A 12,573-nucleotide genomic window follows, 5' to 3' on the forward strand; every position below is an offset into this window, starting at 1 on the left:
AGGGAGGGGAGCACTACACACTGGGGTCAGTTGGGGGGAAATAGGGGAGGGACGGTGGGGGGTGGGGAGTTGGGGAGAGATAGCAACGGGAGAGATGCCAGATGTAGGTGATGGGGAGGAAGGCAGCAAATCACACTGCCACGTGTGTATCTATGCAACAATCTTGCATGTTCTTCACATGTACCCCAAAACCTAGAATACAATAAAATAAATAATTGAAAAAAAATAATAAGTTACTGAGACTAATAATGTTACCAGAGACACCGTGGTGAAGCAACCAGCCATGAGAGGAGGAGAACGGTCCCTATGGATGCAATGGTTTTGGGAGATGGGACCTAATAAGAGATGATTAGAGCCCTCATGAATAGTTCGACATCATTATTGCAGAAGTAGGTTTTTTCTCATGAGAGTGGGTTTATTATTATGAAAAAGTGTGTTTGGCCCTTCTTGCTCTCTTGGTCTCCACATTCTCTTGCCTTTCCTCCTTACACCATGAGATGAGGTAGCAAGAAGGCTTCACCAGATTCTGGTACCTTGACACTGGACTTCAGAATGTGGGAAATAAATTTATTTTCCTTATAGATTGCCTAGTCTGTGGTATTCTATTACAGCAATTCCAAACAGCTTAAACACTGCACTGAAGGTCAGTTCACCTAAAGCAGGGACCAAAGCTAACCTGTTAACCATTGTAGATTCAGCTTCTTCCCACAGAGCTGGAATATTATAGATATTCTACAAATAAACCTTACGTAACAGATACATCTTGCCTCACCAAAGTATGGTCATGTATACAAGACTATATGGGAAAATACGATGGAAACACATAGAAGGATCAGATAATTAATTTTCTAATCAAGGACTAATGACATCATAGACACCACCATTGTGGAGAGACTTCAATAAAAGGAAGAGATTACTATATCATATTTCCTCTTCTCAGCATAATCACCTATTCTTTTGTTGATTGCATAAAAGACTTTTCTCTAGGTTTTGCCTGGAGAGGGACATACAGATCTATATTCAATTTGTAGTTTAAATCTAAGATAAAAGATTTTGACAAAGGTACATTACCAAGAGCTATAGATTGCTTTATAAAATCATTAGATCAATACATGAACCAGTAATAAAGTGTAAGTCCGTGAGGAGGTGTGTAGCAAAAGGCCAGTGGTGAAATAATTATGCAAAGGATTAGTCCCATAATATGCAGGGTCGTATAAGACAGAAAGAAAAATGCTTCGACTAGGGCAAGATTTGACTCTGCGTATATAAAGATGAAGAAAGGATACAGGATCTACTATGTGTTGACTTTTCACCATATGGTAGTGAGAGGAATAATCACATAATAATTGAGTTGTATTACTTATTATACCATTTTAAATGTGGAAACAAGATTGCAGAGACTCTTAGTAGTGGCTCCACCCAGTTCTGCCTGCCTGATCCTGCCAAATGAAGGGAGGTGCCAAAAAGATAGGGAGAAATGCATAGAAATTAGGAAGCCCAAAGGCAAATTTTGGAAGCATTCATTCAAGCACTGATCAGACAGAAAGGTTCAAAGTGGGTTTGAAGCTTTAGGGAAAAAGGTTGGGTTGTATCTAGAGAAGGCAAATGTCCTAAAATCTTAATACCTGAGATTTGCCCCAAAGCAGCTCCCAGACCACCAGGCCCTAATAATTTGTCCAGGGGAGATATGTTCTAGCAAGCTAATGTGAACCTCAAAAATGTTTGGCAGACCTATCCCAATGGTTGAGGTAGATAAACCAAGCTAGCAAGGCTGATGTCACTGAGCACTTGAATCCAATCACCAAACCAGGCCCAGAAGGCTTTTAAAATATACAATACATGGGCTTCAATCAGAATAAATAAATCAGAATTTCTAGAGGTTGGATTCAGACATTGGCATTCTTTTTTATAACAGCCCAGATGGTTCTAATATGCAGCCACTGAAAACAACTGCCCTTATTTAATAAGCTGGCATTCTGGCTTATGTCTTTCAGTAACTTGTGATTTTGCTTTCTATGTTATAGTAACTTGTAAGGTAACTTTCCATATTGTAGTAACTTGTGGGGTAACTTTCTTGTGAGTTTGATACTTCTACGTTTATCCTCTGCTACGCTGATATTACAGGAATACTGAAGATCAGTCCTGCCTCATGATAAGTTCCCCAATGCCACAGCATTCCTTGAGGCCTCTAGAGCTGCACTATCCATCTGACATCCTCAAAACATGAGTGACTAAGTTTACATTTAAATTTATGAAAATTAAACACAAAAATTCAGTTACTCGGTCACACTAGCCACATTTCAGATACTCAGTAGCTACAAATGGCTAGTGAGAACTGCATTGGACAGCACAGATACGGAATATTTCATTGCAGAAATTTCTACAGGACAGAACTGCAGTAGAGTTAAGCCTTTTGCAGAGGGCCCAATTCACTTTGTCTTTTCATCCAAATATGTGTATCACATGCTTTCTCTCCTTTAAAATACCTTCACCCACTCTTTAATCACCCTCGATTTTATTTATGAATAAAGGGGTGGAGGTATTTTTGAGGCAGGGAAGCCCATCACAGAGAGAACAATAGAGTAAATGTTGGAATCTCATATCTAGGGTGGAGCTGGCTAAATAAGACCACAGCTTTCCTCAGAATCACCAGTCATTTTATATCTCTGTGGATCTTCCCTATTATCAAATATTTGTCTTGCCTAAGGCATTTTATGTAAATATACCATAACAACCAGGATTTGCTTCACTCTTACAATTTATTTCTATACTCCATATGTTGCAGTCTACTGATTGCTTTTCAGTTAAGGAAAGGAAGTAAGATACAGAATTTACTGAGTAATTAAAAAGTTCATTCTTGGAACCTGTGAGATGATTCTGTTTTTTATGAAAATAAAAGCAGAGCCATTTACCCTACAATGATTAAGGTGAGAAAAATGAGGTGCCTCATTTCTATACAAAGAGCTTTGAAGTAGAGGTTAGAAGGCATGAGGTTTACATATTTGCTTTAATATTTATGACACACGGATCTAAGGCAAAACTCCTAACTTCCTTTAGTCTCATTTTTTTCATCTATCAGGTTAAAGTACTCATGATACAGGTCCTGCCTATCTCTCAGAGTTTGCTGGGAGAACATAAGACCCTCAATGCTAAACGTCTTTAGGACTTGGCACCAACTTGGCACATTTTCATCCAGTGATATGTGGTTTCAAGTTATGTATTGTCCTTCAAGGTCATGGATCATTATTGTTTTCTTATGATGCATTATAAATATTCTAAAGTGGCCAAACATTTTGACATTTTTGTATAAAGAATAGAAACCACATCTTGAGAACAAGCCAGTGTAAACGTTGGAATTGTTTATCCAAAGTGGGTAGAGTTGGCTAAAAGGTAAAATGAATAATTAAATAAAAACAGATGTAAATGCTGTGAAAAACTAAGGATTAAGAGAGTAAAAAAGTATAGCAATTATTTCTTAGCTGTCTGGTCCTTCTCTCTAAAAGAACTAATTTCCACATAGGCCTTTCTAAAGTTTTAAAAGAAAAGTTCACCTTGGATCATACTACAGAAATAAATAAACAAACAAGGGTGATCTTGAGACAGGTCTTGAGAACCTAGAAATTCTGAAGCTAGGAGACTATTAATCTTAAGCTAGAATTGTTTATTTGTTGCAATTATTTAATATAAATTTCTTCTGACTTATTTTGAATTGAAACAGCTCATTGAAGGTAAAGAGTGAGTAGCAGAAAAGAATGTCTATTTAAGCAGAGAACAAAATTCTGTTGCACAAATTTCCAACCTCTTTAATGTTTGGGAGTAGTGCCTTACGTTGCAAAACAATTCCATTTTATGTTACTAAACAAACATATCACTTCAACCTTATATGTCTACCATGTCATGGTAGACTACCATGACATGGTAGACAATCAACAAGCACTATTACTGTATTAATCATAAGTAACTGAATCAACTAAAGAAGAATAATTCAGTTTTGCTTCTACCACACGCAGTCCACGTAGGCAGAAATTACATGCAGCCTCAGGTAAAGCCCAGGGGGAAGACTGGGCATAGTTTCCACAGGGAACACTGAGGATGTCAGCTTGATTAGAGGAGGGTACAAAGTAGGGAATGCTGAGAAATAGGCAGGGTAGATGACATTCAGCATCTGAAGGGGACTTGGGATTCAGACAGAAGTTTTGGGTTAGTGGGATCACCCAATTCAGAATAATCTAGATTGCAGGTTCCTGGCCCTCACCATAGACCTGTTTATTGTCTCTGTTAATATTGCCAGTATTCTCAACTGCCAGCCTGTTTATGGTTGGTAGTTGAGAATTTGTATTTTACAAAGTTACACAGGTGTTCCTTGAGTACATTGAAGTTTAAGAACCACTGTAGCAGATGTTAAATATAAATCTTTTTTATTTTTTAGTAATTTAAAATGAAATTTTAAAATGTTTTCCAGCTTTATAAAAGTATGATTGACAAAGTTTGTGATATTGTGTTCTTTTGATAGATGTTGAAGTTGTGAAATAATTACCACAATCAAGATAATTAACATCTGTCACCTCACATTTTATGATGAAAGTATTTTAGTATCTTCTCTCTCAGTAAATTTCAAATATAAAATACATTATTAATAACTATAACCGTCATACTGTACATTGTCTCCAAAACTTATTTATCTTATACCTAAAAGTTTGAGTTCTTTCACCAACATTACCCCACTTCCTCTATTTTTCAGCTCCTGACAATCACCATTCTACCACTCTATTTCTGTGAATTAGACTATTTTGTATTCCAAATATTAATGAGATTGTGCATTGTTTATCTTTCTGTGTCTGGCTTTATTTCACTTAGGGTAATATATAATAGGGTCATGCATGTTGTTGCAAATGACAAGATTTCCTTGATCTACAGTCATATTCCTACAACACAGAAGTAATGTGAAATGAGGGGCCTTGCAGCCAGTGTCCAGGATAACTTTTAGGATGAAAAGATGAGGTGACACTGAAGGAAGTGGAATTGGCAGGAGCTATTACCCATAACAAGAAGGATGAGGGCCTTCACTAGGGTCTGAATAAAGGAATAGACAGGAATCAGTGACTAACCATTATCATTAAAAATAATAATAATGACTAAGTGGGTAGGAGACTCAAAGTGGAGGAGAGGAAGTATTTAAAACTGACCGCACGATTTTAAGTCCATATAAAGAGGAGCCAATAGAGATACATTAACACAAATGGAGAATTAAGAGTGGTTAGTTTTGTAGAAATTAAGTTTGGTCTGGAGTATTTAGATGATGGCAATACTTTTACATAGAAACTTACAGAAAATGATGGAAAGAAAGAGGCATTCCAAACTTGAAAGATAAATATTGGCTAGAACAATAGACAAAATTTTTATGTAACATCCTCAAACAAGGCTTCTCTGTGCTTTTACCCTGTTGAATTCTCAAAATATATGTTATTTCACATACAAAGGATTACATGAGCTAAATGCCAATCATGTGAGCAACTAAAAATGAAAATGCTTTACATTCAGGCATGATCCTCCAAGCTGTATTTACAGTTTATATCAAAGATCAAAATGTATGCTGATAAAGTGAACATATTTAATTATGTTGCTCTTTCTACGCCAGATGTGTCCTTAAGTGCTGGACAATGTAGTTAGATACTCATTTATATACCCTGGTGACTTCAAATATTTGATAAATTCTTAGTTGAACTCAATTTTAAAAGTGATCCTTAGAGAGGATACCTGACAATATACAGCATCTCTCTACCCCTGGAATTAAGCCTGTTTTTGCAAAATCCCCTGGGTTCAATTCCCAACTACGCTGCAGTCTTTTGAGAAGCTAATTAAGATGCCTGGCTAAAAGGGAGGTCTGAACTGCGGTCTGAAAATTAAAAATTAGACTGTGCCTCAAATCCTGGACTGGTTCCACCCACTAGGAGGTTTCCTAGTATTAGATATGCCCTTAACACAAACTGTTTATTCTAAACTACTGCCTTTGTTGGAGTAGCATTAGAAAAGTATTTGTGAGAAGATCTTTGATGGCTCTTACATGCTATACATACTTCTAGCAAAAATGTTTTTTCTTAAAAAAAAGCTTTTCATCACAAGCATTTTAGTTTTTTTGATTGATCCTTTTAGCAAAAAAGAAAAACTATATTACAACAATTTAGCATGTACAATAATTAAAACATTTTATTAATCACAGTATAAATACAAAGATGGGCATGTTCTCAGGGGACATAAGCATTAGACCTATGCACATTTTTATTGTTTTCTGGTATTTTGCACTACATATTTTTATGCAATATATTGTAAAGAATAATGAATATAAAACACATTATGCAAGGAACTCACAGTGTGTTAAATACTTGTTGTATCTAAATGAACACCTTTGCATTTTCTAAACTTGAATTTATATCTATATCATAAAATTAAATTATTTAGAATAAGTTTCTATTTGATTCCTTTCCTTAACATTCTATGGTGTTTGTGTTAATTAATTAATTAAGGTACTCATAGACATATTTTTTATATTAATAAATAAATTCAAAGCAGATTCAAATGTATGTTCTACCAAACACTTTACCTGGACTTCTGGGTTGCATCACATATGCACAGACTAGATAACTACATTTATTCATTAATTTGACAAATACTTACTGAGCATATACTGTCTCCTAAGTACTGTTCCAAGTGCCAAGGATACAGCAGAAAACAAAACATGATTGGGTGATCAACAGCTTGCACTTTATTCTATATGTCAATAATTATAATAGCATTTTACCCCCAAATAGTAATTTTCATCCAAATATTTATTATAATAAACTAATAAAAGAGATTATTTCTAGAAGCACAGGTCATAGAAGACATTCTGCTGCAGAGCTGAAGATAGAGCTCAAATTTTAATTAATTCCTTCTAGTTTTCAGTAATATGGACGCCAAGTCTTTCAAATTTAGGATTTTTCTTTCTTGGAAATTCATATCACCAGCAAACTCAGTGCTCGTTTACTTAATGCAATTGATTGATTTGACCCATGTGAAAAGGACTACCTTCTATGAATTAATAAGAAGTGTTTGAGCCTGGTCATTTTAATCGCAAATATTTTATAATCCATGTCTTTATAAATATAAGATGGTTTACTATTTTTCTAACTCTGCATCCTTTAATGGGCGGTCTTTATCTGTGCATCCACTGTTTACTTTTTCCAGGTCTTAGGAAAAAAACCAGAGCTTCCAGATGGAGACGATGATGATGACACTGTAGCAGACATAAGTAACAGGAAAATGGCTAAACTATACATGGTGAGTTCACTGTAACCAAATTTTATTGTTTCTACAGGACTGGATGTAGCTAGGGAGGCCTGTATTGGAAGATATTCCCTTTGCTGCAATTAAGAACTCTCCTCATTGTCCTCCAAGAGAAACATGTAGATAGAATCAGTTTTTTGCTCTTGTAAATGTTTTAAATTGTTTTAATACTTTGTTATTTTTATTAAAAAAACAAATATGTGAACTTATTGCTGTGACTTACATAAAATTCTATATTGTTGTACTAGTTTGCAACAATGTTTTGTTTGATATATAGTACTCAATACAGTGTTTCCTTTATGGAGTAAAAATATTTTATAAGCTTTTTCTTATAAATTCTTGATAAGAATATAAAGTCTTCACGCTATTTAAAACATTGTCTTTAGCCATAATGAAGGAATCTTTGTTATAGGAGGACTGAGCTACCAAATGAAACAGCTGGAGGAAAACAGGGTGAAAACAGTTCTGTTCTGGGCATTGACTTACCTACTTCCGTATCAGCTCTATGGCACACGATTAGCAGCATGACTTTGCACAGGACATACCCATTCTGGGTCTCAGTATTCTTATCTACACACACACAAAAGAAAGTAGTTTCCTTCCAACTATATAGTTGTTTATTTTATGTTTGTTTTTTCTGTTGATGGTAACAAAAGCTGCAAGAAACTCCACTTAAGGAGACTGTTACAATGGTATTCAAGTGTTCCCTCCCCTTGCAACTTTCTAAGCATGTGATTTGGAGCAGATTGTAAATATCCATGCAGAATTTAGTCATTTTCTCATCTATAACAGGAAGAAACTATATTTGCTGCTCTTTAAGGGATTTTTGGCTTGGAAACTCTGTGATTTTACATGAAGACCAAATTAATAACTTGTGCAGTGTAACTTCCTTTTCATAATAAAGTGGATTTTTTTCTTCCTAGATGTAAAAGGAAATATGGTTACCATTTCTGCTAAATATTGATAATTTTAATATGAGCCATACAGAAAGTGTTATCTAAATATTTTGTGACTGCTTTTAAAAATTCTATTTCTAAAACTCATTTTCAATAGCCCAACAGATATCTTTTATTTCACATCATTGATCAAAACTGTCCTCCCTCTTGGACAGCATTATGAACTAAATAAGTATGGGAAAATATTCATCCTGAAGCCTAGCTTCCTCTAGTGGAACTACGCTGCATTACATGGATATAAAGTGTAAAGTTCATTTGAAAATAATTTGGGTTTCTTAACAAGGCTTGGAAGCAGAATCACCTGGGGCACTTTCTAAAACTACAGAATTTAGACTCCACCCTGGTCCTGCAAAACTCCACCACTGATCAAGGGAGGGCTCTGGAATCTGTATAATAGGTAACTAAACTATAATCTCCAAGCTGGCCTTTGAAACCAGTAAATTCTAACCTGCACATTAATATCATTTTCAATTTTGTAAGACCACTTAAAATTTTGTTTTAATATTCTGTAGTCATTTCCAAATGTGACAGAAGAAATTTACTTTGATAATTTATACAAAGGGTACTGAAATTTCAGGACCTATGTTGAAAAAAATCTTTATGCATAAACTGTACCAATACCTTCTTTAGCAAAGTGCCTGGCATATAGTAGACAGTAAATGTTGTCTGAATGAATGTTTAAACTTCATCTTCTTGTGTGTATATAATGATTGTAAGATTATTACCTGCTTCAAAAGATTGCTTTAAAATGCACAAGAAATAATCATGTAAAGTTAATTACATGGTGCTTATTACCTAAGGGCATCTGAATAGACCTCAGCCATTATTATTATCACTACTCTTTTCTGCTTTTTTAGGTACAGTGTCAACACTTAACTTTTTATTTATAGTTCCATTACCCCAAAGGACTTTTAAAAAATGGAGTATAATTTTTATACTCCATTTTTTAAAAGTGGATTATTTCTATTTTCTTTAAAAAAGCCTTATTGAGATATAATTTATATACCACAAAATTCATACATTGAAAGTGTAAAATTCAATGCTTTTTATTTTATTATATTTACTGAGTTGTACAATCATCACCATAATCTAATTATAGAACATCCTTATCATCCCCAAATGAAAACATGGAACTCATGGTTTTTATATTAGGTTTCAGATGCAAGTGGTTCCATGAAAGTGACTGTGGTGGCAAAAGAAAACCCCTTCTCAATGGCAATGCTGCTTTCAGAAGAATGCTTTATTTTGGACAATGGGGCGGCAAAACAAATTTTCGTATGGAAAGGTAAAAAATTCCATTGACAATGCTATATTTCACATTTATAGATATTTCCTCTATAAGGGTAAATAAAATGTATTTTTTTGATTTTTTAAAAAGACCTACCTTTTAATTAAGACTTGATCTGTAAATTTTTCACATAAAATGCAGCCATTTTCCTCCTACCAACATTGTGTACTAGGGATTATGAAGTTAAAAAAAAAAAAGAAAGCATTTGGGCAATATAAAAAAAATTGTTTTACAAATAACATTTCTTCCCCTATTGTTAAATATGTTTAAGATACCAGGAAAATTCTGCTATTCTTTCACTATTGTATTTAAATTAAATTATAACTTCATTTATTACGATACACAAGCATTTCTCATAGAATGTCTTCCTTCTCTGAAGTTCTTTCTCTTTAATTTACCTTGTATTTTAGGTAAAGATGCCAATCCCAAGGAGAGGAAGGCTGCAATGAAGACAGCTGAAGAATTTCTACAGCAAATGAATTATTCCAGCAATACCCAAGTATGTGTGAAAATGAACTGGCTAGAAAAATATAGAAAACATGGGAGCTCATGACATCTCCATGAACCTCATGAAAGAGTTTGGGTCAAAGTAATGTCTGCATGTGAAGTGATTCTCCACCTGCCTGTCTGCTGCAATCTGGTGTCACATGTCCCACTTTATCTGTGTAGAGGTTAGACTTTTTTTAGAAACTGCGCATCAGACTTTCCATAGGGCTGCCCATTGACTTCCTCCACAGCTTTTAATTCAATATAGTAAACCACAGTAGACTTAGCTAAGAGCACTTATGAGTTATTATTCCTTAGAGCAAGTTGTGCAGACTTGGCCTGACATGCAGATGATATTTGTCTTCATCAAAATCAATTTAGACCCTGGCTAATTACTCCTTTCCTTTCCGAATCTCTCAGCTTCATCTACTCTCCTCGTTTTTATGTCCCTGCACAAGTAACACAATGAGACAATACTTTCTTCCAGGTCACAGATCTCTTGTGAACCTAATGTTAAAAGAAAAACTTATTTTACTGCAGAGCTAATATATTAAAGAACTTGATTCTTCTCTCAAATATTCAAATTCAGTGGCAATTACTTTAGCTGTGAGAAAAAGCAATTTTGGTTTATATGAGCTTGATAGCTAAGAGAGGATAACTGTTTAATTTCCTTAGTTTTGTCTCCACTGCCAGATTCATATTTTCCCTCCATTTCTTATTTTCCTGTCTATTATTATTATTAAATTGCAGATTCAAGTTCTTCCAGAAGGGGGTGAAACACCAATCTTTAAACAGTTCTTTAAGGACTGGAGAGATAAAGATCAGAGTGATGGCTTCGGGAAAGTATATGTCACAGAGAAAGTGGCTTGTATAAAACAAATTCCATTTGATGCCTCAAAATTACACAATTCTCCGCAGATGGCAGCCCAGCACAATATGGTGGATGATGGTTCTGGCAAAGTGGAGGTATTTACCTGTTTTTGTTTCCGTCAAGCGCATTGATGCCAGTGTATGTAGAAATATAACTTCAGGGCTGGGTGCAGTGGCTCACGCCTATAATCACAGCACTTTGGGAGGCCGAGGCGGGTGGATCACTAGGTCAAAAGATGGAGACCATCCCGGTCAACGTGGTGAAATCCTATCTCTACTAAAAACACAAAAAAATTAGCTGGGCATGGTGGCACACACATGTAGTCCCAGCTACTCAGGAGGCTGAGGCAGAAGAACTGCTTGAACCCAGGAGGCGGAGGTTGCAGTGAGCCGATCGCGCCATTGCACTCCAGCCTGGGTAACAAGAGCGAAACTCCGTCTCAAAAAAAAAAAAAAAAAAAAAAAAGTAACTTCAGGAAACTATAAACATTTTAAAATGTGAATTTTACTTGGTAATAAAGATGGTCCAAGACCGTTTACTAAGTCACAAAATTTAAAACTGGGAGAGCTGCTTGTGACCATGGAGTTCAAGAGCAGCCTGGGCCAGATGGCAAGACTTCATCTCTACTAAACAAATAAAAAGTACAGGCACAATGGTGAGTACCTGTTAAGTCCCATTTATTTGGGAGGCTGAGACGGGAGGATTCCTTGAGCCCAGGAGAAGGAGGCTGCAGTGAGCTAGGATTGCACCACTGCATTCCAGCTTAGGAAACAGAGTCAGATCCCATCTCTACAAAAAAACAAAAAAGGTTGGAAGAGGCATTGTCTGATCTTCATCCCTTTTTTACAAATGTGTATGCTGAGATCCCAAGAAGTCAGATGGTTTGTACAAGATCACCTAATTATTGTCTTAGAGACCTGGTGTGAAACCCAACTGTCTTGTTTCCTGTCCCGAACAGTTTTTTATCTGGAAAAATCCACATCTGGGATTGTTCAGTAACAGTGTGTTGCTCCAAATGTACCAACCGCCATCAGTTTTTCCTTCCCTGGCATCCTGGGGGCATTCATGAGAGCAGATTGAGCATGTCTTATGTGCTAAAAACACAATTTTTGGAGCATTGAAACTGAGCTTGTTGTCTATTCCACTTTAGACAGAAACTACCAAAAATCTCTTAATCACTCTCCTGAACTCAAATCTGTTCACTCTAAGCACACCCTTTAATCATCTAAGATAATGAGAACTGAATGATGTCACTTTCCCTTTTAAAATATCTTAATGGCAACCAAGTACCCTGGCCCATGCCTGTAAACCCAGCACTTTGGGAGGCTGAGGCTGGGGTCTGGGGAAAGCAGGGGAGATCACTTGAGACCAGGAGTTCGAGAACAGCCTGGCCAACATGGTGAAACCCCACCTGTACTAAAAACAGAAAAATTAGCCAGGCATAGTGGTGCTCACCCATAGTCCCAGCTACTTGGAAGGCTGAGGTATGAGAATCACTTGAGTCTAAGAGGTGGATATTACAGTGAGCCAAGATCGCCCCACTGCACTCCAGGCTGAGCAACAGAGCAAGACCCTGTCTCAAGTATATGCATATTTTAACATATATATATATAAAGTATATATATATTAAGTGTGTGTGTGTGTGTGTG

The 12,573-nt window shown here is 35.9% G+C and overlaps 1 protein-coding gene across 1 annotated transcript in view; it reads left to right on the top strand.

Moving 5' to 3' along the window:
• SCIN (scinderin) overlaps nucleotides 1–12,573 on the top strand; it is a gene marked incomplete at its 3' end in the record, with an annotated part of 79,215 nt that overhangs the window by 49,778 nt on the left and 16,864 nt on the right. The window contains exons 5-8 of the mRNA XM_017525236.2: nucleotides 7,225–7,317; nucleotides 9,432–9,564; nucleotides 9,978–10,066; nucleotides 10,804–11,019. Coding sequence (XP_017380725.2) covers nucleotides 7,225–7,317; nucleotides 9,432–9,564; nucleotides 9,978–10,066; nucleotides 10,804–11,019 — 531 coding nt within the window. The remainder of the gene's footprint in view (nucleotides 1–7,224; nucleotides 7,318–9,431; nucleotides 9,565–9,977; nucleotides 10,067–10,803; nucleotides 11,020–12,573) is intronic.

This window comes from Cebus imitator, unplaced genomic scaffold (assembly GCF_001604975.1).
Source record: "Cebus imitator isolate Cc_AM_T3 unplaced genomic scaffold, Cebus_imitator-1.0 Scaffold37, whole genome shotgun sequence".
NCBI lineage: Eukaryota > Metazoa > Chordata > Mammalia > Primates > Cebidae > Cebus > Cebus imitator.